At 41.5% G+C, this 25471-nt stretch overlaps 1 protein-coding gene across 4 annotated transcripts in view; it reads left to right on the forward strand.

The window, feature by feature from the left end:
• ACAP2 (ArfGAP with coiled-coil, ankyrin repeat and PH domains 2) overlaps nt 1-23303 on the forward strand; it is a 107657-nt gene extending 84354 nt beyond the window's left edge. For 2 of the 4 annotated variants that reach the window (XM_074963320.1, XM_074963321.1), the window contains 8 exons: nt 1580-1761; nt 2088-2192; nt 2551-2643; nt 7651-7838; nt 8149-8258; nt 12770-12880; nt 13149-13210; nt 18534-23303. In XM_074963320.1, the coding sequence (XP_074819421.1) occupies nt 1580-1761; nt 2088-2192; nt 2551-2643; nt 7651-7838; nt 8149-8258; nt 12770-12880; nt 13149-13210; nt 18534-18637 (955 nt within the window). In that variant the 3' untranslated portion in view covers nt 18638-23303. The remainder of the gene's footprint in view (nt 1-1579; nt 1762-2087; nt 2193-2550; nt 2644-7650; nt 7839-8148; nt 8259-12769; nt 12881-13148; nt 13211-18533) is intronic. The other 2 variants (XM_074963322.1, XM_074963323.1) reach the window with 2 other exon arrangements.
• Nucleotides 23304-25471: the final 2168 nt, after the last annotated feature.

A 25471-nucleotide genomic window follows, 5' to 3' on the forward strand; every position in this document is an offset into this window, starting at 1 on the left:
CCACCTGCTGCTCCCTCCCAGCATTCCTTCCCTTGTTCTCTTCCTTCTGAAGTTGTCACTCAATCTCCAGCAAAGCTACCATATCTCATACCCTCTCCTCCTGCCCTTGTGAACATGTGACTGGTCCCTGGGACGCAGTTTGCACAGATCCCTCTGGGTGCCCTTTCTTTCCCCCTCCCCCCCGGACACTGTTGCCTTCTGTTGGCCCTTTCAGCTTTTCTTTAGCTCTCTGCCATGTCCAAATCCTCGCCTTTCTCCTCCAGGAGGCCATCATCGGCCATCCTTATCCTGTGCTGATGATGATTCCCTAGTTTTTCCCTTTTCTCAGTCCCCATCCCTTAACCTGGGTGACTTCAACTTTTATGCTGATGACAGTCTGACTCCAGGGCTACTCACTTCCTCGCAGTCAGCCTGCAGCAATGAAATACACCTCTACCAACTATCTCTGCCACTTCATGACTGACCTCTTCACAAAACAGTGCTCTTTTGAGTCCTTCACATCAGGGTTCCCTCTCTCATCGCCACCTTATTGCATTTAATTCTTATATTATGTTCTCAACAACCTTCAAGTAGGTATTTCTGGTCTTGCCACTCTGTCTCCTCTCATTCCTTCCTATGCTTCATGGTCAAGCTGTGCCCAATCATGCATAACAATAGGTCTCTAAACTTTCATTCTGTGGGTCACTTTATAAGAGAGCTCTTTGTAGAACACTTCCGTACCCAAATTCCCAGTTCCCTCCTGCATGTTCTTACACAGCTTCATGCTCTGGACCGCCACGCTTTGCAGATCACTCATGGTGCATGGACACTAGAAAACCACTGTTGCAGGATGCTTGACATCATTCCCATGAGTGTCTTAGCTATTCTTCAGTAACTCCAGTGATGGTGGTTTCATCAACCCTTTCGTTAATTTATTCCTGTACTTGATTGCTCTTTCTTAGCTTGCACCTGAAAGGTGTCTGAAAAATAAAATCACCTGTTTGTCTCTGCCACACATTTTGTGTGTACCTGGTGATGGCACCCTGAGGTCAGGAAGAAAGCGCATTTCAGTGCAGGTTATGCTGCAGCTGCCTACTTTGCACCTAGCATCATTCATCACTCACGTGTCCAGCCCTTATAATCTTTTAACTTTCCCAGGCATAACATTAATATTTACATAAAAATGTAAATGGACAATATTTTATTAGGTTGCTGTTACATATATAAAGATATGGTATATAGATGTTTCTAAAGTATGACACACTATCATGGGAGTGTAAGCTATTCTAAATATGGAGTTTGATTTTCTTATAAACTTGTGTTCATTCACTCAGCATTCTCAAAAACTCTTCTCTTGGGCTGAAACAGATGCGGGCTTACTTCCAAATTGAACTTTAAATCTGTTCAAGAATTTTGCATTTCAGAGAGCTGGAAAATATTGTCTTCAGCTTTCTTAAAAAAAAAAAAAAAAAGATTTTACATGCAAATAACTCAAAGGCTGAACTGCATTACTTTAATAATGGCTTTCATATGAATGTGTGCACTACTTACTGTGTTCAGTAAAGTTAATATAACTTCATTGATGTTTGTCTATTGCCAGGCAGGAGAGAGAGGATTATATCAGAGCAAAATACGTGGAAAAAAAATTTGTGGAGAGACAGCCTGCATCAGTGTCTCCTGAGCATGGAACAAAAGTTCTGCCTCAAAGTCAGGAGGAAAAGAGGCACAACATCCCTGAAAAATCCCCTTTGGCTGGTGAACAAGTCACAGCTTCTCCAACAGGTATTTACACCCCCCTATCCTTGTATCTATTAGCATGTTCTTTTAAAATGTGTCACTGATATTTTATTTACTGAATTGCTATCTCAGTAAAGAGAAGGCAGAGCTGGGTCTCAGTTGTTCAAAGTCTATTTCAGAGGCTCAGGGGAAATATAATACTTGCCCTGGAGTGTGTTTGATTTTAAGGGGGAGGAGCATTTTAAATTCAGACATGTACTAATCAGTCTTTCCTCCCTATTTTTATCATCCTAAACTTTCCCAATAACTTCTTCCTGCCCTTTCTCCTCCTTGCTGCCTGCTTTGTGCTTTGCTAACTTGCATGTCCCCAGCGGTTGCTGTAAGTAGCGACGAGGTGAGGCGGGAGTCTCTGTTCTGTCCTGATGAGCTAGATTCACTCTTCTCCTACTTTGATACCTCTTCAAAACTGCGTAGTAGTAAGTACTACTCTCATGACGGGTTCAGCATCTGCATTGTGGTCCATTGTGTGGCGTGGCCATCTCTCTACCTATAGTCCATTGTCTCCAAGCTATTGCATTGCTTCGTGTTTCCATGAAATAATTTTAAGCTTTTGACTTATCCTGACCTCTTTCCTTTTTATAAAATGGTTGCAGCTTGAACCACTGTAAGTGTCTGGATCAAAAGTGCAGTTTCAGATTATTTCTTTGAATACATTAGAAATATTGAATCGTTACCACTGTTCCCTTAAAAATAACTGATAATGAATTCAGGACTAAGTGTAAGAGGTGGGTACCTTAGTAGCGTGAACTCTAATAAGTTTTTTCCTAAAAACAGTAAGAAGCAGTGACAGTGGGACCCAGCACAGTGCCAGTGACCGTAGAGAACACCTTGCTTCCACCATCTCCACAAACAGTTTGTATGAGCCAGGTCCGTTTGATCTTGCACTTAAAGATGGGACTTAAGTGATTTCTTTTTCTGATTAAAAACATGCTAGCAAAAAGCAGACTGCGACTTGCTGGTCCCAGTAAATACTGGTGGTATTACTAAGATTTCCCCTTTTTCCCCCTCATGTTCCAAGTGTCGTTTTAATATAGCTGCTAATTCCTGAGAGTCAGCAGCAGTATTGTCTTTCACCCATTCTCCCTCTCATGCTTGGTAGCAGGAAGGTAGCTGAATCCTTCTAAATCCAACTGGAAGATGTTTTTCTGCCTCCGATAATACCAAACTGGAATTTATTTTTACAGCATTTAGAGCAGTGCTGTTTTGACTGTCCTCTGAAGGAAGGCTTCTGGCATTAAAGACTTACATCCCTAGTTAACCACCATTCATAAAAATTGCAAATAGGTGTCCAGAGGAACATATATAAATGGTTGAATATATATTGCATCCTGGTAGCTGGAATTCTGACTCACTCAGAAACAGTGGGAACTTAATGAATGTACAATTCTTGTTGGAGTCTGAAAGCAGAGCAGTGAAACAGTCAGAGTTGGGAGTTCCTTTAAAGGTTGCTCTTATTTCCCCAAGATACCTTCATTAGCCCAGCTAGTAAAAACTGAAGTGTTTTTGGTCTTGTCATAGGGTGGTCTGGGCCTGAAGCGCTCTCCTGCCGCGTGACGGGCACACCTGCCTGATTTCCCCCCTGCAGACTCTGTAGAAATAGTCAAAAGTCTTTCTGAGGACAAACAGCCCTTCTGAGGTTCATTTATTGCAGAAGTCCCATGCACATAAATCATAACAAAGCATGTCCCATGCTATAGAGTTTCCCCAGCATCATCCAAATGGTACATGCAACACACAGCTCTGGTGCCCCCACCAGGCCTCAGCCCTCCGGCGCAGCCCCGGCACCCTTCACCATGCCCCAGCCCACACTTCCATACGGAGTGCAACTCCGTTCTTCCCAGCGGGTACCTGGCAGCATCCGTCACTCCCTCTAGCCCTCTCATGGTTCCCCTGGGTCCAGCTCTCCAGCGTGGAGACATTAGCCAGTAAGCCTCTCCCGTGCTCTCAAGCCCTGGCTCTCCGGCTTGGGACATAGACTAGCAAACCTCTCTTGCTGCTCTCTTTGCCTTCAGCCTTCCCCCAGGAATGACCTTCTGCTTCCTTCTGGGACCATCCAACAGCCCTGATCCTTGGCAGCTCTCACCTGTCCCTGATTCCCACTCAGGCAGCTCTGATTCACCAGGTCTCTCTCTTTGTGCATCTCCCTAGTCTGTTATAGCTCCAGGTGCTGCCCTAGCCTCTTAATTGGCTAAATGGGAGTGTTGCCCTGAGGGAAGAATGCCTTCCTAATCCCAGAAAGTGGTGATCTGGTCAGAGGTGCTTCAGTTTCGAAACACAATTCACAATATACCTGTAGGGCAGAGAGAGCAGGGCAGCAGCTGCAGCAGGAAGGCTGCTGCATGGTTGTGGGGGAGGGACAAGAGCCGTTCAGCTCCACCCCCACCCCCCACAACAGCCTGCTGAATAGATGGCACCAGGAGGCAGAGAAGCCTTTTCCTCTTCCTCTGTCCCCTCAGCTCCCCCATACAGTTTCCACATCTGCTCTGGGCTCTGTGTGTGTGTGTGTGTTTGGGAGTGCGCCGGGGGTGGTGGTATTACAGAGCATCCAAGTTATCTCTTCCTGCCGCTGTTCACCTGGAGCCCAGAGGATACTTGCTCTTGCCAGTCTGGTCTGATCAAACGTTCCCCTGCTGAAATGGGCAGCGGGGGGCAATCCCAGGTTCCAGGCCATCTTTTTTAGCACAGTTCTATAGCATTTTGCAGCAGTTCTGACTGGGATCTTTTTCTCCGCTAGAGCTGTGTCAGTAAACCCTTTGCACCAGAAGGTAGCAGACTCAGGCTATGTCTACACTGCACTTTCATTGGTAAAACTTTTGTCTGTCAGAGGTGTGAGGAAAAACTCATCCCTGACCAACAAAAGTTTTACCGATGAAAAGTGCCGGTGTGGACAGTGCTTTGTGGGCGGGAATGCATCTCCCACCTGTCGTTGGGAGTGGTTTTATTTTGTTGGCAGGAGAGCTCTCTCCTGCCAACAAAGGGCAGCTTACGCTGCATGCCTTTCAGTGCAAGGCTTTAGCAGCACAGCTGTGCCACTGTAAGGTGTGCAGTGTAGACATAGCTTTAGAAATCTTCCCTTGTTGCCAGCATTGCTGAAACATATCGGGCATCTTTTTGGCAACATGCATGCTTCTCTTACTTTTGTTCACTTGATCACCAAAGCTACAAGTCATAATTGCTCCCTGCCTGATGGATCTGTGTGTCTGACATTCAGACAGCTCAGATTTCTGTATGTCCCATGTGTCTGAAGACAGGCTGCCCCTTGCTGCGACTGTGAATGATACAGCAACCAGCCACTGCTTCGCTACGGCCTCCGCTTCTCAGCCCTTGTATGGAATTGGAAGTTCCCTTCAGTGCTTGATGCTGACTTGCCCTTTGCTTGCAGATCTCAGATGACTTGTTTCCTGTTTCTCTGTAATTCTTTTGTCAGTTAATCGCTGACTTGGGGCATGTCTACACTTGCCATTTAAAGTGGAAAAAGTCCCTTTTTTGCACAAAAACCATGGGAGCGTCTACCCTTGCCAATGGCTTTTTGCGGTGAAACTCTGACGTTTTACCGCAAAAAGAAAACCACCTCCACAAGAGCCATATAGCTCTTACTGGTGATGCTTTTGCGGTGATGTGCAAGTGAAGACACGCTCTTCCTGTTTACAGAGCTTTTAGCCTCCTGAGGATATCCCACAGTGCCTAAAGTGACCACTCTGGCCAGCAGCTCTGCTGCTCTGATGCCAGGTAAACAGACATCCACCCCTCCCCTGTAAAGCCCCGGGAACTTTGAAACGTCCCTTCCTGTTTTCTTGGCAAGTGCTCGCCTATCATCTGGCCAGGTGACAATGGCTGCTCCACGGAGCAAAGGATCTCCTGCTTGGAGCAATGCTGAGCTACTGGAGCTGATCAGTGTTTGTGGGGAGGAGGCTGTGCAGGGACCCAGGATGCCCCACGATATCCCCCCTCCCCCCCCAAAATGGAGAGAGCTGCACTGTGGGATAGCTGCCATCAGTGTGCTGCTCTCATCGGGGATGGAAGTGCTGCTCATGTAAACACTCTGAAGCCTGAGGAATGAAGTGAGGACACAAACCAGCGCTGTTCTTTCCCCGGTTCCCTATCACCGGTGAAACTTACAGCGCAAGAACTCTGCAAGTGTAGACATACCCTTAGTTTTCTTTTATTTACAAGCCTGACTGCTAGAGTGAGGCCAGGCTTAGCCAGTGTGGTGAGACTTTGATGTGCTGTGTGTCTGTGATGCATCTTTTTTGCTGATTTGTTGGGGCTTTTTTAGATTGTTTCAGTTCTGATCGTTGGTTTGTTACGCTTGGGGAATGACCCCAGCAGTTGAGCGGTGTCACCCAGGTACAGTCATAGCCTCCAGTGCCTGTATTGGATTGGCATGTAGGATCACCTCTTGCAGTCAGATCCTGGAGTGAATGCCGTTTTGTGACAAGCCGCCCCAATGCATCCCATAAGTTAACACCATCATGGTACACAGCCTTCAGGAAGGAGCCCTTAAGCCGTGTTTAGCTCTCACTGGTACCGAGAGTCTGGGTTGAAAAGTGGTGTTGCAGAGCAGAGCTGGCCTGATAGGCCCAGAAGCACTGTTCAACATTTTTGTAGCTATTTTTTGTTCCATAGGTCAGAGCTGAAGGGCTGTGTCCAGGTATCAGCTCTGAGTCTTGACGTTTCATGCCCTGAAGCCTGCCTCAAGGTGTACATCAAGGCTGCTTCTTCCCATCATGTACCTCTCTTGTATTTGCTGGAAATACAACTGAACTTCCCAGACAGGCCTTTTATTCACTCTAGTCTGCTTGGGGAATTGTGCCTGAGGTTCTCTGGCCTGTGCTATGCAGGAGGTCAGACTGGATGATCGCAGTGTTCCCATCTGGCCTTGGAATCTGTGCATCTCGGTGCAGTTCCCTTGGGTCAGGCTGGTGGATCTGTGGCAGCATAGCCACATCACTAGTGTAGTTGCACCAAGGCATCTGGAATCTCTTGCATCCAATCTTTCCTTTTCTTTAATTGGTCACAAATATCCTTATGCCATGCCATGCCGAAGAGCTGTCTGACATCATTTTTCACTGTTATTCCCAACTAGGCTTACAGCTTGAAAGCTGTGTTAAGGCACATTCGGACAGAGGGCAAGTCTGCAACAGTTGCTAGATTAGCTCCTGTGCAATGGAGTTGCAGGGCAGCCACATGCAGTTCTCATGTGTGTACAAAGCATTATTGCATAGACTCACTATCATGGCACCAATGCTGGTTTGTGCCATCTGCTCAACAACCATTTTCTGGGTTGAGTACCCAAACTCTGCTTCATGTACTTTTTTTTTTCATATTCAGAGCAATCTTGCCTCTCTATTTAAAACTTTGCATTACTGTTTGTTTATGCATTGTATTGACACTAGGTGGTTCCTTTGACCCCTGTTTCTACTAGGTTAGCGTAATAGCAAGTTTCTATATATTGCTGGTTAAGGTGCTTTTTATGGATGCATCCCTGGAGCTCTCTAGTTTCCTTTACAAGCTGTACCTTGGGAGAAAAGAAAATTTCTTGGCTGTAATTCTTGTTCTCTGAAGTCAGATACAATAGCTAGATTAATGAGTGATGTTCCACAATTACTAATAACTTGGTGGTTATGAATAGTTTTGAATGGAGCCACAAAGTGACTTTTATTGGCTGGTGACTTTTATTGAACTTAGCCATGGCCATCTATGTCCCCCAATGGCAAGATGGTTCAGTGGCTCAGAACACTGTTCTGCAAAGTCTGACCTGCCATGTGCCAGAGGCATGGATTTGCAGTGTGGAGTGATCTATTTCTATACTCTAAGTGTATTCAGCACCTTCTGAGAGCAAGAATTACAGGTAATTAATCTTCTTTCTTTCAGAAGGAGAAAAGCGAGATTCTTGTTTGTTTCATGATTCAGAACAGCTTCATCCAGGATTGCAGCTTTATAGAGCTGCCTATGAGAAGAACCTTCCTGATATGGCAGAGGCATTGGCCCATGGAGCTGATGTAAACTGGGTCAATACAGAAGAAAACAAAGCAACACCACTGATTCAGGCAGTCTTAGGGGTATGTGACTTACTGCATCTTGATTCATGGGGGGAACTAGTAGAAATATCACTGGATAGGTGATAACAGCTAATTATTTGCCTTGCTATCTAATGATGGCATTTGATTTGTGGTACCAAAGTTGACTATCAAATTACCTTCCTTTCTCATAAAGTGATCTCTGAACATTTCTCTGTTACTGACCTGGTTGAGACCATATACACTGCCAGTACTGAAATGTGATATCTGAGGCCAAATCCACCGAAGGCAGGGTTTGGTCTTGGTTCTAAAGGGTTAAGCATTGAATTGGTCTTTTGTCTTCATTCCTTAGGGCTCATTGGTTACTTGTGAGTTTTTGCTGCAGAATGGTGCCAATGTCAACCATAGGGATGTGAAAGGAAGAGGACCACTACACCATGGCACAGTCTTGGGGCACACTGGGTAACACGCTGCTGCAGGACTTGTTGAACACCCATTCTTTTCTGTATTCGTTGATTTGCAAATATACTTCTTACGTTTTCAGCATTTCCTGGCATTTTAATATACGTTGAATAGCTGAAGTTATTCTTAAGGACATTCTGGCTTTTTATGCACAGCCCCTTTTCAAACTAGCATTTTCATTCATTAACAAGCAGAGTATTGGACTGTAAAGGGCTAGACTGAAAAGTCCAGTGTCCTTTTGGGAATAATATGTATTAAATGATAGAAGAACTTGGGACGTATTTCAATTACCAATTGCTGTTAACTCCTGAGGGGCACTGCACTTCTTACGAAAGTGACAAACAGATAGAACTGGTGTAGAGGGGGCCAGAACAGTCCCTGATTTCTTCCTGTCAACACACACTGCTCTGCCAGTGCTGGGCAACTGAACAGGGTTTCAGACAGCATCTCTCCACTGCTACAAGCAGGTGCCTGAGTCTGAAGACTCTTCAGCATGTACATTCTATCTTGTTTGTGCTGCTCAGTGGTGGTTCTCTTGCAACACGCTGGAGGTGGGCGGCCAGATTTCTGGCATGTCAAATTAAAAAGATTGTAAAGGAGATTTTAAACTAAGGGCTGGGGGAAACAGACAGGTGCGGAGGGAGCACCTTGTTCTGACAGAGACATCCCTTAGGGGAGGATTTATTAAAGAGGATCTTCTATATCCTAGTAAAGAGGAGAGGATAGAAGTTGATAAAATACAGGCAGAAAATGAAAAGAAACAGACAAAAAGAGGCCCATTCAATTACATCAGGTGAAGGCAGACAACCAAATACTGACCAGTTTTGCAAGTGTTTGTATACAAAAGCAATAAGTCTAAATACTAAGATGGGTGAACTTGAGTGTCTGGGATTAAATGAGGTTGTTGATATAATCAGCATCACAGAAGCTTAGTGGAATAATGATGATACAAAATATACAGTAGAACCTGAGCTATGAACACCTCTGGAATGGAGGTTGTTCATAATTCTGAACAAAAGTTTACAACTGAACATTGATTTTATACTGCTTTGAAACTTTAATGTGCGGAAGAAAAAGGCTGCTTTTAACCATCTTAATTTAAATGAAACAAGCACAGAAACAGTTTCCTTTCCGTGTCAAATCTTTTTTTAAACTTTCCTTTTATTTTTTAGTAGTTTACGTTTAACACAGCACTGTACTGTTTGCTTTTTTTTCGTCTCTGCTGCTGCCTGATTGTGTACTTTTGGTTCCAAATGAGGGTTGTGGTGGACCGGTCAGTTTGTAACTCTGGGTTTTGTAACTCTGAGGTTCTACTGTATAGGAATGATGGAGTAGGTTGCACTGATGGGGAGTGGCACTATATGTGGAAAAAAAGCTGAATCAAATATAGTAAAAATCTTAAATGACTCAAACTGTACCATAGAATCTCTTGGAATTTCTATCCATAGCTTGAATAATAAGAGTATAGCAGTAGGAATATACCACGGACCACCTGACCAGTGATTGTGAAATGCTCGGGGAGATGAGAGAATACAAAAAACCCAAAACACCCCAATAATAATGGGGGATTTCAGCTATCCCCATATTGTCAAGGAGCATGTCCCCTCAGGGCAGCATGCAGAGATAAAATGTCTAGACACCATTAATGACAGCTTTTTGGAGCAGCTAGTCCTGGAACCCACCAGAGGAGAGGCCATTCTTGATTTAGTCCTAAGTGGTGCACAGGATCTGGTCCAGGAGGGGAATACAGCTGAACTGCTCGGTAACAGCAACCATCATGTAATTAAATGTAACATCATTGTAGGGGAGAAAATGCCAAAGAAACCCACCACCGTAGCATTTACCGTCAAAAAAGGGAACAACACAAAAAAGAGGAGGCTAGGTAAACGGAAGTTAGGGGGTCACAGGAGCGAAATGCCTGCAAGTTGCATGGAATTTTTTTTTAAAAAAAACCTCAGAGTAGAGGTGCAAACTGTATGAATACATAGAAAAACAACAACAAAACCCGAGAGGATCCCTTCCAAAAAGCCACCATGGCTAAACAGAGTAAAAGAGGCAGTTAGAGACAAAGAGGTATCCTTTAAAATTGGAAGTGAAATCCTACTGAGGAAAATAAAGGAACATAAACGCTAATGATTCAAGCGTAAACGTGTAATCAGGCAGGCCAAAAAAGGATTTGAAGAGCAACTAGCAAAAGACAAAAATTAACGGCAAAAGTTTGTTTTAAGTAGATTAGAAGTAGGAAGCCCGTCAAACAATCAGTAGGACTTCTGGATGATTAAGTTGGAAAAGGAGCACTCAAGGAAGACAAGGCCATTGCGGAGAAGCTAAAAAAATTCTTTGCATTGGTCTTCGCTGTAGAGAATGTGAGGGAGATTCCCACACCTGAGACTTTTTTTAGGTAATGGATCTGGAGAGCTGTCCCAGATTGAGGTGTCAGTAGAGGACATTTTGGAATAAATTGATAAATTAAACAATAGTAAGTCACCAGGAATAGATGCTATTCACCCAAGAATTCTGAAGGAACTCAAACCTGAAATTACAGAACTAATAACTCTGGTGTGTAACCTATCACTTAAATCAACCTCTGTACCAGATGACTGGCAGACAGCTAATGTAACATCAATTTTTTGAAAAGGCTCCAGAGTTGATCCTGGTAATTTCAGGCCATTGAGTCTAACTTTAGTACCAGGAAAATTTCTTGAAAGTATAGTAAATAAAATAATTATCAGAGACACAGATGAACATGATATGATGGAAGTCAATGCCACTTTAGTAAAGGAAAATTATTTCTCACCGATCTCTTTAAATTCTCTGAGCGGGTCAGCAAATGTGGCCAAGGGTGATCCAGTGGCTATAGAGTACTTGGACTTTCAGAAAGCCTTTGACAAGGTTCCTTCCTCAACAAATGCTCTTAAGCAAACTAGGCAGCCATGGGATAAGGGGAAGGTTCTCTGTTGGATCAGTAACTGGTTAAAAGATAGGAAACAAAGGGTAGGAACAAATGGCCAGTTTTCACAGTGGGGATAGGTAAATAATGGGGGTCCCCCAAGGATCTGTACTGGGACCAGTGCTGTTCAACATATTCACTATTCACCACCTTTTCCCAATCATTTATGAAGTGGCGAAGTTTGCATTTGATACTAAATTACTCAAGATAGTTAAATCCAAAGCTGACTGCAGAGAGTTACAAGGGGATCCCTTTAAACTGGGTGATAGGGCAACAAAATGTCAGATGAAATTCAATGCTGATAAATGCATAGTAATGCAAATTGGAAAATAGAATCCCAGGTATGCATACAAAATGATGGGGTCTAAATTAGTTGTTACCACTGAAGAAAGAGATCTTGGAGTCATTGTGGAGAGTTCTCTGAAAACATTTGCTCAATGTGCAGCAGCAGTCAAAAAGCTACCAGAATGTTAGGAAAGGGATAGATAATAAGACAGAAGATGCCACTATATAAATCCATGGTACTCCTATATCTTGAATATTGCATGCAGTTCTGGTTGCCCCATCTCAAAAAAGATATATTAGAATTGGAAAAGGTACAGGGAAGGGCAACACATGATTAGGGGTATGGAAGAGCTTCCCTATGAAGAAAGATTAAAAAGACTGGGACTCTTCAGTTTAGAAGAGTGAGGATGGCAGATTTGATAGAGGTCTATAAAATCATGAGTGGTATGAAGAGTGAATAAAGAAGTGTTGTTTACCCTTTCTCATAACGGAAGAACCAGGGTCACCCAATTAAATTAACAGGCAGAAGGTTTAAAACAAAAGGAGGTACTACTTCACACAATGCACAGTCAACCTGTGGAACTCATTGCCAGGGGATGTTGTGAAGGCAAAAACTATAAGAGGGTTCAAAAAAACTAGATAACTTCATGGAGGATAGGTCCATCGATGGCTATTAGCCAGGATGGGCAGGGATGTAGCCCCAGGCCCCTAAGCCTCTGACTGCTAGGAACTGGAAGTGGATGACAGGGGATGGATCACTTGATGATTGCCTGTTCTGTTCATTCCCTCTGAAGCGTCTGGCAGTAGCCACTGTCAGAAGACCGGATACTTGGCTAGATGGACCATTGTCCTAGTATTGCCCATATGATCATTCTTACGTTCTTATGAGGTCTTAAAGCCTTTGGTCCTACTGAGTGTGATCTCCAAAGGGAGGAGGGGCCCATTGTAACAGTCTCCATTCCCTTAACCTGATCTGCAAGGTGCACCTGTGATATTTATCAAAAACTATTCCACAGCTCCAGCTTAGTTTTGATTAAATTAAGAAATGACTTTCTGCACTATTGAAATCTTGGCATCATTTCAGATTAATTGAGCTGATGGATTGAAGCTGTGTTGCTAGGGTTTGTGTAAAATGTACTTGGACGGGATTTGAGATGTTCAGATTATTTTAGTTGGTTTAAACTAAACTGGATTGAATCCTGCTTGTTTGTCTGTAAAAATGTTTTCTTTTGTTTTTTCTGGTGGAAATTATGCAATAATGCAATTTCTTTAATAGGCAAGTGTGTTTATTCCTAAAACGAGGAGCAAATCAGCATGCCACTGATGAAGAAGGGAAAGACCCTTTGAGTATAGCTGTAGAAGCTGCAAATGCAGATATCGTAACTCTGTAAGTGTGTTCGATTAGGTTGAATTTCAGATTTTTTCCTGTATTGCTATACTCTGAGTCCTGTAAGCATATAAGAAATACTTGAATGGATTTATACCAGAATGGACAAACTCAAGACAATCCAGAGAGAGGGGGCATAGTGTTCACTGGATGAACTGAAAGAAACTCTGTGTATCTTTCACTGATGAAACTCAGAAATGCATTATAGTTTATACTATGTTGTTTTCAATGTAGTCAAAATGACGTTCTTGTCTTTTCCAAACCATAGGTTACGTTTGGCAAGAATGAATGAAGAAATGAGGGAATCAGAAGGACTTTATGGACAGCCAGGTCAATACTCTACTAATAACCATACTGAGATGCAGTATAAGAAATGCATTCAGGAATTTATTAGTTTACAGCTAGATGATTCATAGTTTTTGAGCAAAAGAAAATTAAAGTAGCTTCATACCACAGTGTTTTCATAAGCAACATATACATGTATGATGTTTGATTGAAGTGGACAGTTGTATACTCTAAACGGTCATGTGTTCGCAGGTGGAGGAGGGAGGGTGTTTGAAATTCACAATTGTAGTGGTACATGTTAGCACTGCTGTATGCAACTCTTTTTGCTGCTGGCCCTCCACACCATCCGCTGTGCAGCTTTCTAGTAATGTGCTGCTGAGACCCAGGCAATGGTCAGCTGCTGCCTTCTATCTGGATGGTTCAGCAGCAGTCAAGCGTTAATCTTACTACGGGATGTCTGTCTTCTCCATTATAACCCCGTTGTGTCTGTCGTCTTCATTATAACCCCATTTCCTGAGGCCTACACCGAACTTTCATACAAAATCACTGTGGGCAGAAACATAAAAAGAAGGGCTTTTTTTGCACTAATTTTTTAAAATGTTTTAGACCAAACATTCATTTTTAAAGACCCGTTTTTTGTACTATACAACTAAACCAGTACATCAGAAAAAAATTGGCAGGCATTTGGTCCAATTGGTATTAAAAAGCAAAAAATCTCACTTAGCATATATGTACAAATAACTCACAGGCAAACAATACCATTTACACTTAAATGTCTAAACTTGTATTTATACAAACCACTTTTATTATAGAGGACTTATTTAAACTAATGCTAAAGGAAACCAATAATAGAAATGAAGCTGGTTGACAAGTTCTAGTACTAGGTATTGTTAAATCTGACTTAAATGGGCACCAGCCAGGCAATTTAGTTAAAGCAAAACCATCCTGCTTAAAGGGCTCGTTCCTGCAAAGTGCTAGTCACTGTGGTGTTGATCCAACAAAGCACTTAAGCTTGTGCCATTCACTTCAAAGTGACTGTGCAAAAGTGCTTTACCAGCAGATCAAACCATATACCAATAGCCCATAAATATGCACATAAATCCTGCAGCATAATCCAGTATTCAGCAACCTAGGATTATGCATTTCATAACAGACCTTAAGGACGGATTTTCAACCATAACTCTGAATTTTCTTGGAGTTGTTAATATTAAAGGTTTTTGACGTTAAACTTGGAAGAAACCACCAGTCAAAAATGATGCAGGCTCTTCTGCTGAGTAAAGGAAAGTCCATCCCCTTTTTGACTGTCCAACATTTAGCCAGTGACATTAACAGCTAACAAGATGTGTTCTGTTTGATTGACAGGCTACAGGTAACAGGGAACCTCCTAACTATTTAGTTCTCAATTTCATTTTCATTTTAAAGTTAAAAAAGAAAGAAATGACCATCTAATTTCAAGGGTGGAATGCATTTGCTTTGCAGCAAAATGCTTGAATTTGGTAGCTCCAAAGTAAAATCTTTTATATAAATTTTGGGTAAATTAACTGGTGTGCCACAGATGTGAAAGTGTTAGAAATCAAAATTTGTATTTGTATAGTGTATAGAAAAGGTTTTTGTTACTGAACATTTCAGGGCTTGCGCTGGCTTTCATTCATAACAAATACAGGCAAATTTTATTTACATAAAGTGCATTGAATGTCTAACCTTTAACTTGAGGTGACTGAAAATGTCTTCCCTAGTGTTGTGTTCAAAGGATTTTTAGACAAAATTTTTTCAACCATCTGGAGAACTCGGAAAACGTAGAGAATTTGTTTCATCAAAGACAATTTGAGGATTATCTATTATTTGTGTTACAGCAGTATCTCCAAGCCCCAGCTGAGATTGGAGACCCCATTGTGCTGGGCATGGTACAGTGAGAATCAGTCCCTGCCCAATCTAAATCAGCAAGACTGACAAAGGGAAAATAGAAGTGCAGAGGGGGGAAGTGACTTCCTTCAAGTTATGCAGGAGGCCATTGGCAGAGCCAGTGGTAGAACATGGGTCTCCTGACTCGTGGTCCAGCACCTCAGTCACCGGATCATGCCGCCTCCCTGGGCACTTTGTGACCAGCAGTATTTGATTGACTCAGAACATTTACAGATTATAACAAATGATCTGAATGTTTTCAGTGTTAATATATGTTAGCCTGGCAAATTGTCCTGTGAACTTACCAGCCTGAGAACAAAATTATGTTCACCCTGCCTTTATGGTGACGATAAAGGCAACAGCTTTGCAAGAGAGATGTATCTTAAAATGTCCTTAGCACCCTTACTCTCATACTGCTCTTCAGAGGTGGTTCTGAAAAAGATGATGGTATAATAATAGATTCTTTGATAATTTTCCTGGGATTGGGAGTTGGATGAGGGTAAGTGTGGTGTAAGAGAGTCCTGATATAAGCATGGAGTGATGCGAAGTAGATACTTCTCTACTTTAAGGTATGTCTACACTGCAGTCAGAGGTGTGATTGCAGCTCAGGTAGGCATACCAGTGCAAGCTTTAACGAGACTGTGTGGCTAAAAATAACAGTGAAGGTGTGGTAACACTGGCTTTAGCACAGATTGTACAAACCCACCTGGAACCTGGGTTACATACTTGTGTTGCTGGACTGCAGCAAAGATCTGTGTTGTCAGGTTTTCACTGCTATTTTTAGCTGCATTAGCTAGATTAAAGTTACTGCAGGTATGCCTACCTGAGCTGCAGTCACACCTCCGATTGCAGTATCCACTTACCCATGCTATGAAATAAGTGAAACCAATGATTAGTTTAGCTAGGTAGCATCAACATTTCTGGTGTAAAAACATATGATTGGTTTGAACCGTTGATGGAACATATACATGACTTTGCATGGTACAATGGGTCTTCCAAAATATACTTTATGTAATGGGTATTAGCTGATTTAAACAGCTCATTCTACAAAATAGGCATTGCTGCTGGTAGAAGCCATATACTCCATGGGTACCGTTCCTTGCATAATACTCGAGAATGCTTACCTTTTGGTGCTGCAGAACGTCTGTTACTATGTGTCTGCTACCCCTTTTCCTGTCTTTTCTTAAATGTTCAATGTGTGCCTTTTAAGTTATTTTGCTGTTGAATGGTTAATCAGTGATATAGTATTTTTGTATTAAAAATCTGCACTTTAGCTACAGTTTGCTTGGAAAGGGGCTTTCCAGAATTTAATTTTAAACACTTAAAAATAATATTTACAAGGTTTACAGTATTAAGTATTTTCATGCAGTGTGCAAACTTAAGGGATATTTTATTTTACTCGTCTATTTTTGTATGTGATACTTTTTTGTTATTAGCCAAAAATAGAGCCAAAAATATATCTTGCAAAAACAAAAAAGCATACATCCAATGAAGTGAGCTGTAGCTCACAAAAGCTTATGCTCAAATAAATTGGTTAGTCTCTAAGGTGCCACAAGTCCTCCTTTTCTTTTTGCGAATACAGACTAACACGGCTGCTACTCTGAAACCGTGCAAAAACAGTTTTTCTTGAGAGGGAACATCACAGATCCAAATGTGTTAACTGAACTGTAGCACTAGTTCACCTATGGAATCAATTTCCTTTTATTTCTACTGTGTTAATTTAATAACATGCATTAGACATGGTCAGCTCTGACTTGTGTTATTTAGTGTATATTCTCTAGATGAATGATCACGACTCTGATTTTATTGTATGCTTGCCTCTCAGTAAAAGTAATTAGAAGTAGCTGTTATGAGCAAACACATGCTGTGTGTCTGTTCAGGTCTCAAAAAATGCTTGGAGCTAAACCTGAAAAAGGAAAGGAATTTCAATAGAAAGGAAGTTCCCTTTTAAAAATGTGCTAATGACAGTACTTATATTTTTTAGAGTTGGGGAAGATTTTTGTGGGCTTACATTTTTATAAAAAGAAAAGGAGTACTTGTGGCACCTTAGAGACTAACCAGTTTATTTGAGCATAAGCTTATGAAGTGAGCTGTAGCTCACGAAAGCTTATGCTCAGATAAATTGGTTAGTCTCTAAGGTGCCACAAGTACTCCTTTTCTTTTTGCGAATACAAACTAACACGGCTGTTACATAAAAATGTAAGGTTTCAGAGTAAGCCCTGCCACTATTCTAATTTTGTTCTGGCCAACTGTCATTTCTGAGAATCTGTTAATGAACACAGTGCTAACCACAAATACACAGGAATGAGACAGGTTTGGCACTGGAAATGCACATATAAAATGGCGGAAAGACATAATGGCAATGTAACCTTCTACTCCCTGTCCCTTAAAGACTCTGTAAAGTCATTTAAAACCATACCACGTGGAAATGGATGAAGGGGGACTATCTGCTTCCCTTCGCCACCCGGACAAAGGGAAGGGAGGTGTGTGTTGCACACCACTGTAGTTGGTGAGAGAGGTAAACTTTTGGTTCCCCTCTTCTCTTATGATGTGCAACATATAATGGAGTTGTCAGACAGGGAACAGCAGTGTTTGGCCCCTGCATACTCCTTTCCCGACTTGGAAGGGGCAGGTTTTGGATGGCAGCATATTACCTGCTTCTGCAAAGCCTTCAGCACATGAGTAAATTCCATGGAAATCAGTGGCTGAAAATTGCTTAGCTGCTAGTGTAGACAGGACAGGAAGAGAGACCTGGAACAAATCTCCTTTCCATGCTCCACTGTCTATCAGCGAAATCATTTTCAGTACCCATTGAAGGGAGCTGGGTGACACTGCTGAAAAAACATTGTCAGCAATGGGTCATTGTCTTAGTGTAGAGAGACTCCCATTGCATTTAAAAATAAAACAAAATGCCATTTTACCTATTAAAATACTAAAGCACCAGCACTTGCAAACTTTAATTTCCTCAGTAATGTGGGAATGTGCTCTGCTCTTATACTGTTGCTTGCTAATAATTGTTATCGTATGGACTAGCTGGTTATGACATTTTTTCTTCATCCCTTATTTCTGCCATAGATCTACTTTCAAGAGAGCCTCTGACTTTTTCGTTTTTAAAATAATGATTTTATTCTGTATATATTAAACATGTTTTTCTTTTACATTGTTGTAAAATACTTGCATCTCTCCTTTCTAACTCTGAACTTTCCTCTGTGTGGCTGCCTTTGAGGTGCTATTTTCAGGTATAATTTGGCTTTGTTTAATTTGCTTTTACAGAGTGTGCATGTAGTTAACCAGTCTGTCACCTTTCCTGTCACCCATTTTATACCATATATGAAAAATCTGTTATACAAACATATAAATGTTATGCAGTAAGGACTAGGAGATTTGTGAGATGATGCATGGTGTTAGCCATCATGATAAATATTTTAGAAATATTTTCCTAATTTATTTTTTTTCTTCTACCCAGGAGATGAAACTTACCAGGACATTTTTCGTGATTTTTCTCAAATGGCATCCAATAATCCAGAGAAGCTAAACCGTTTTCAGCAATCAGATTCACAGAAGTCTTGAGTGTCTAAGAAGAAAAAGAACTAAACCTGGTTCTTTTCTAATGCTTCTAAAGCAGCAGTCTTTATTTTTTTAAACTGCTTTCATTATGTGTTTTTTGTGATATATTTGGTAGTCTGGATTGAGTGAGCACTCTAGTGTAGCCTTAGGCTGGGTGGGAGGTGTAATTTGCTGCATGTGATTCAGGGTGAATACTGCAGCAGCTGGAGATGGAGCTGTTTTAGCAAGGGATACTGCCTCTGATTGGAGAGAGTTTTTTTTGTTTTGCCATGTGGAGGCAGGATTAGGTTGAGTCACACTCAAGGCTGGCGGAAGCTGGGAGCGTTGCAGAACTGCTCCTCTGTCAGTGGTGTGGGATGACCAGATCCTCACTGCTCATGGGCAGTCGCTAGCAGCACAATTTCCCCATGCCTCCCGTTCTTCCTAGCTGTAACCCTACAGCTCCTGTCTCTTCAGGCAAGGACCAGCTTGCCTTTTCCCTCTCCAGTCTGTTTGGATGGGAAAGCTGGTGATCACCTGCCTGAACTCCCCTTCTGTACATCTGCCCCTGACACACACACACACGATCCTCCATCTCCTCTGCTCGGTGTGCTACTAACACAGGAAATGATGATGACGTTGCAGGCTCTTCCACAGCTGACTCCTTCTAACCAGTGCAGGCCATGAGGCCAGTGACTGCTGTCCTGTCACTGTACATACGTATTCTGGAGGACCACATGTAAGAAAAGCAGCAACTTCCCTATTTTACTATAAGACTTGTTGTGAACAAAGTTGCTTGTTTGATTGATTCTCTGTGGAACTTTCCCTTCGGAGTAAATTTGATCCCCTAATGCCATCAAGTTTTGTTTTTAATGCGTAAAACTGACTGACATCAAAATGCATCTCAAAAACTGGAATTAGGGAGTAGAAAATAAATAGTAAGCCAAGCAGAACATTAACATAGGACAGGCATGCAAATGAAAGGTTGCCTCTCCTGCCAAGCTGTTCTCAGGATTGTTCCCAATAAAGAAATATTAAAACACTCACAAGTTATGCAGCCGTCCTACACTCGGGGCAATCAATCCTTTTTGCCAGAGCCTGCCATAATAAAATCTGTGTACTGGCTCTCTAAAATAGGGCATGTAGTAGAAAACCTGGAAGTCTTACTGTACGGCTGCTCGAAAAAAAGAATATAATCAGAAGTGGTATTCTGTTGGCAGCAACCAGAACTTTTCAGTGGGCTCCACCCTGTGTTCTGTTGTGCGCATGCACATGATGTATAAAAGTAAAGATTTATCTGTGTATTTATATTAGATAGCATATAGATAGATAATATACATCTGAGCCCCAAAAGCATCACAGACTTTCTTAGTTACCAGTCCTCCATTTGCTGGCACTTTGAACAGTGTAAGAAGGATTTCTAGGTAGGCCTTCCAAACTACTGCAGATTTCCTGTAATCTTCGTCAACTATTCAGAACAATATACTATACTGCTGCTAAAATTTATTTTGGAAATAAGTGAGATTTAAAAACATTAGGTGGTTACAATGCAGATACAGAAGGGGCTTTCTAAATTTATGTAAATGTGTGATAAAATTAAGCTTTTCCAGGCATGTTACATTTCAGAGAGTTTTTTAAATATTTATCCTTGTGCATTAAATAGCTAATCAAAAATAAAATATATGAAATTTTTGATACCAGAATAAGATCTTCATGCTATAGAAAGTGTCCAATAGGTTATTGTGGTAAATGGGTGAATTTTACAGTCTCATCATTGCTTTATTTGTAGCCTAATTACTTGAAGCAAAGTAAATTGTGTCCATTTTAACTGCATTGATTTTTGGACAGTAATACATTTGCGGTTACTGCTTACAAATGAGTTTCATAAGTTTTTTTTAATAGGAATTGGTTCCTGGAGAATGATTGGGTGCTCTCTGATCTGTCTCCTTAAATAGCATTCTATCTTGAGTAAGTTAGAGCTTAGAGAGTAGAAGCTTCCACACGTAGAGTTGGGACGCTGTGTAAGATACGCCCATTATAGAATACTCATTTCAGATACACAGTTTTGTCTAGATGCCTTGTCCTCTCACGTTACAAATAATGCTTGGTGTACAGTGAGAGTGACTGTATAGAAAAGCTGCCTGAAGCTTCAGGGCACAATCACTGTCTTTATTCCGTAGTGCTGAAAGATATTGGAAGTCTCTCCTCTGAGATGCCCCATGCCATATCTCCACCTTTGTGACCACTGCAGCATTTCCTTCCCAGTCACTCAGGGCTGCTGCTTAAACTTGCAAAAGGGTTCCCTATAAAGCACAGCTCTTTCTCTGTAGCTGTGTGGAGCCCCTGCTGCGTTCCCAGCTCTCGCCAGTCAGGGGAGTGAGTGACCTAGCTTTTGATACTGTGTTTATGCTAAATTGTAGAATCTGCTTGGATTGTTTGTCAGTGCGTGATTGTATCCGAGTGCTCTGACAGAAGACCTAGAGTTTGTAAAAACTTGAAGTCATTTTGGCAGCCCAGGCTAGGTAGTGTAGTTCCTTGGCCTGGTATTGCGCTGAGATGTGCAGTGTAATGTGCATTCACCAGAAGAGCATTGTTGTGATCATTGACACACTGACAAAAATGGACATGCTGTGAAGCTATCTGGTGTGTAGCAAGATCAAGTGTTCAGTTTGCAGGACGAAGTATAGTTGACCCCCCCGGCTTTAGAGACGGTGCTTGATGGGCAAATCTGTAACTCATGTGTTGCTGTTTTGCTTAGTAGTATTAGGAAATTCCCACTCCTGCTATGAGGTAAATCTGAATGTAACTTGAATAGTGTGCATGAAGTAAGACTCTGTTGGGCTTTAGTATCTGCTGAGCCATGTGCCAAGTACTGGGAAAGTTTAGTTCCAGTTCATACTTTCACCTATGTGTAGAATACAACTGGTCTTAACTTGTGGAAAAGGCAGCAGTATTTTCTTAACACAGTTTAAAATAAATTGATCATTTATTTTAGGCTTTTATTATCTTTATCCTAGCCAGGGCCAGATGTGCGGAAAGACTTTTAGAATGAGTAAATATGGAAAAGCACATAATACATTTTAGCATACTTTTGGACATGATTTACGTAGGTTACCTGCTGGTTAAAATTGTGGCTATAATGTTTCATTACAATCTGTACTTGTTTTTAAGGCTTCCTGTTTTCTATTACTTTGGGTACAATGCTTATATATTCAGGTATTTCTGTACTCTGCTGAATTTTATACTATTTGACATATTGAAATTGTTATCCTTTTCCTTAAGTTTGAGTGAATCCAGTAGGTGATAGAAGTCTTGCTTTGCTTTCACTCATGTTGCAGTTGGAACATGCACATCAGTTCATTAATACAGGGTAGAATTTAGTTTCCTCACCTGCACAATTGGGACCTAATCTCAACCTCATCGAAATCAGCGGGAGCCTTCCCATTGACTTCACTGGACTCAGATTATGCTCTTAATGATTTATAATGTTCATGGTATGTTGGAAGATAACTGTCTGTATCTTTCACTTGTAGGGATTCATTTTCACTTGCTTTACATGTAGACAGGGCTGACATGTAAACAAACCCCCTCCAAGTGCTGTTGATTTATCAGTAAATTCTCCATATAAAACGGAGTGTCTTTCTCTCATCCTGAATCATGACTTGTACCCACAGCATGTTGTTTGATGTATAGCAATTATATGTAAGCACTGGTGCAAGGGATACATGAGAACTAGAAGAAGTGTAACATTTGCTATAATGTTTTCAGTGTGTAGACAGCTGCTGGGAAGCAGGGAAATCCTGTTTTTTAACAAACGTGCATGTGAAGTATGCATTTTAATAATCTCTGAATGGCACAGAGAACATAAAAGGACCATTTCATGGAATTCCAAATGTACAAATGCCTTGAGTCCAAGGCATGAGTATTTGTACGTCAGAAGGATTAGAACTGATGATTAAGATACTGAAAGCATTTTAAAAGCCAATTCTGAAAACATCCACTATCCATCCACTTACAGATAGGTAAAGAATGTTTTCCCCAGTTTAATACAATGCCATGGTTGATGCTGCTTTGCACAGAGTTCTGCCTGACACACACACGTCTCGGTATAGGTATCTGTTTGTACAAATGGGCACTTTTTTAAAACAGTCAGCCAACTATGTACAGATACGATGGGGGGAGGAGATGAATGTACTTTTTTTATTTGCATTTTCCCCCTTCACCATTCTTTCTTTACCTTTCTGCGTACTGTATTTCTTCTCTCTTTTCCCATGGAAGGAGATGGTAAGGAAGGAAAATTCCCACTTGATTTTTATCCTCAGGTCAGAATTTTTCCCATGTTATGATAGTAATTACTGAGGAATCAAACCATGTTTCCTCAAACTGGATGGTTATTCTGTTTGGAGTGATAAATGACTTTCTGTACCTATCGCTAAATACATCTTTACTAGACAGTAGTTTTGAACCAGTCCAGTAGTAAATTGTTGTTTTTTTTTTTTTTGGTTTTCCTAAATGCATAATTGGAAAGAATGTATAACCAGTCCTACTTTGCATTTAATAAGTCTATAGACTTTGTATCAGAAACTTGAATGTAGTTTTATTGTAGTTTCATTGTAAATGAAGAAAAATACATTATCTTAATAGTTACTCTATGTACATTATGTAAGAATTGTAAATACTATACTTGAATAAAGACTTTGTATGCTGCAAAATCCTGGTGAAATGTGTACAGCTGTCAAGGCTTTGCCATGCTCTTAGAACTAAAAGTTAATATAGCTTAAAGCAAGTAGCCTTCAATTGCTAGTTTGGTTGTGAGCTACACCTACCCTTGGCATACTGCATTTGTGAGTAAAAGTTCAGCAATGGCAGGTGCTTTGGCAGAGTAACGCTTCCAATCGCTGCGTTGGGAAGGAGCCTCTCCTGCAGAGCTTTGGAATTTTGCAGAAGGAAAATTCAAATTCTTAACTGCTCAAATCATCCCAGTTTGCAGTTTTTCTAAAGTTTCAATTTAAAGAGCAGATTATTTCTGATGGATTTTGAAAGAAGTAGTCCAGACTGATGCAGAGGTGGAACAAGTGTTGCAGCCAATCTGAAACAAAACTGGGAAGAATCCTCCCAGACACACTATAGGTGGGGCTGGTAGCGCAGCCTATTATTCAAGTTGCCTAACACTTCCCATTATAAGACCCTCTTCTCTGTTTAAAATTTTACCAAAATGTAACTTGGCTGAAATTTTCCATGCCAGATGTGACACGTTCGGTCACAGAGACCCCCTTGGGACTGTCACCTGATGTGCTGAGAATACCTCTGAGCCTGTTTTTCCCTGGCAGCTTGGGACTCCAGAACCCTGTCCTGTTGAGCCAGACACACAAGCCTGATGCAACACAGACCCAGGGTCTGAACCACACGCCCCAAAGCTGCAGACTTAACTGCAAACAGCTTAGCAACTGCTGCTGTCTGTAGCACCCAGACACCCAGCTCCCAATGGGATCCAAACCCCAAATAAATCTGTTTTTTACTCTGTATAAAGCTTATACAGGGTAAACTCATAAATTGTCCGCCCTCTATAATGCTGATAGAGAGAGATGCACAGCTGTTTGCTCCCCCATGTATTAATTACTTATTCTGGGTGAATTAATAAGTGATTTTATTAAGTATAAAAAGTAGGATTTAAGTGGTTTTAAGAAATAACAGACAGAACAAAGTAAGTTACCAAGCAAAGTAAAGCAAAACATGCAAGTCTAAGCCTAATACAGTAGGAAACTGAATACAGGTAAATCTCACCCTCAGATGTTTCAGTAAGCTTCTTTCACAGACTAGAATCATAGAATATCAGGGTTGGAAGGGACCCCAGAAGGTCATCTAGTCCAACCCCCTGCTCGAAGCAGGACCAATTCCCAGTTAAATCATCCCAGCCAAGGCTTTGTCAAGCCTGACCTTAAAAACCTCTAAGGAAGGAGATTCTACTCCTTCCTAGTCTGGGCCCAGTCCTTTTCAGACCAACGTTGTCGCTTATGGCCTGGGTCAAGGAATCTCTCTTAATCCCGTAATTACAGACCTTTGTTCCAGTTTCTTTCAGGCATCTCTTTGGGGTGGAGAGGCCATCTCTTGAGCCAGCTGAAGACAAAATGGAGAGGCTTCCAGGGCCTTATATTCTCTCTTGTGGGCGGAAACCCCTTTGTTCTTCTGTGGAAAATAACTGCAACAAGATGGAGTTTGTAGCCACCTGGGCAAGTCATGTCCATGAATGATTCAGCTTTTTGCAGGCCAATGCCATTATTTACATGTTAGTTTGAACGTTCCCAGGAAAGCTCAGGTGTGGATTGGCGTCTCCCAAAGTCCATTGTCAGTTAAGTGTTTCTTGATCGGGCACTTACTGAGAATAGTCCTTTCTCAAGAAGCTGACCAAATGCTTCACTGAGGCTACTTAGAATCAAACACATTGCAATACAAGTACATAGTCAATATTCATAACTTCAAATACAAAAATGATACAGCATAATCATAACCAGCAAATTACCTTACTCAACCTCCTTTGTACAAGATTTGGGGCAACTATAGGACCTCGGTTGCACCAATGATCTATACGGTCACAGTTCATGTCAATAACGTCACACCAGGTATCTGCCTCAGGATGATTTCTTTTTTAAATTCAGCCCAAGCAGTTGGGTTGTTTCTGAGAAAAAAGCTAGAGGAAAATACATTGTTTTGCCAATGTTACAAAATTCTTGATCTTTTCTTTGAAATGCTCCCGCACCCTGATGCTTTGGATTAGGGAGCTGAAATTTGACAGTGGAGGGGGTCTTTGTGTGAGGGATGTGCCTTTTGTCTTCCCCATGAAAATGTGCCCAAATTTGG

Source organism: Natator depressus, chromosome 9, assembly GCF_965152275.1.
Source record: "Natator depressus isolate rNatDep1 chromosome 9, rNatDep2.hap1, whole genome shotgun sequence".
NCBI lineage: Eukaryota > Metazoa > Chordata > Testudines > Cheloniidae > Natator > Natator depressus.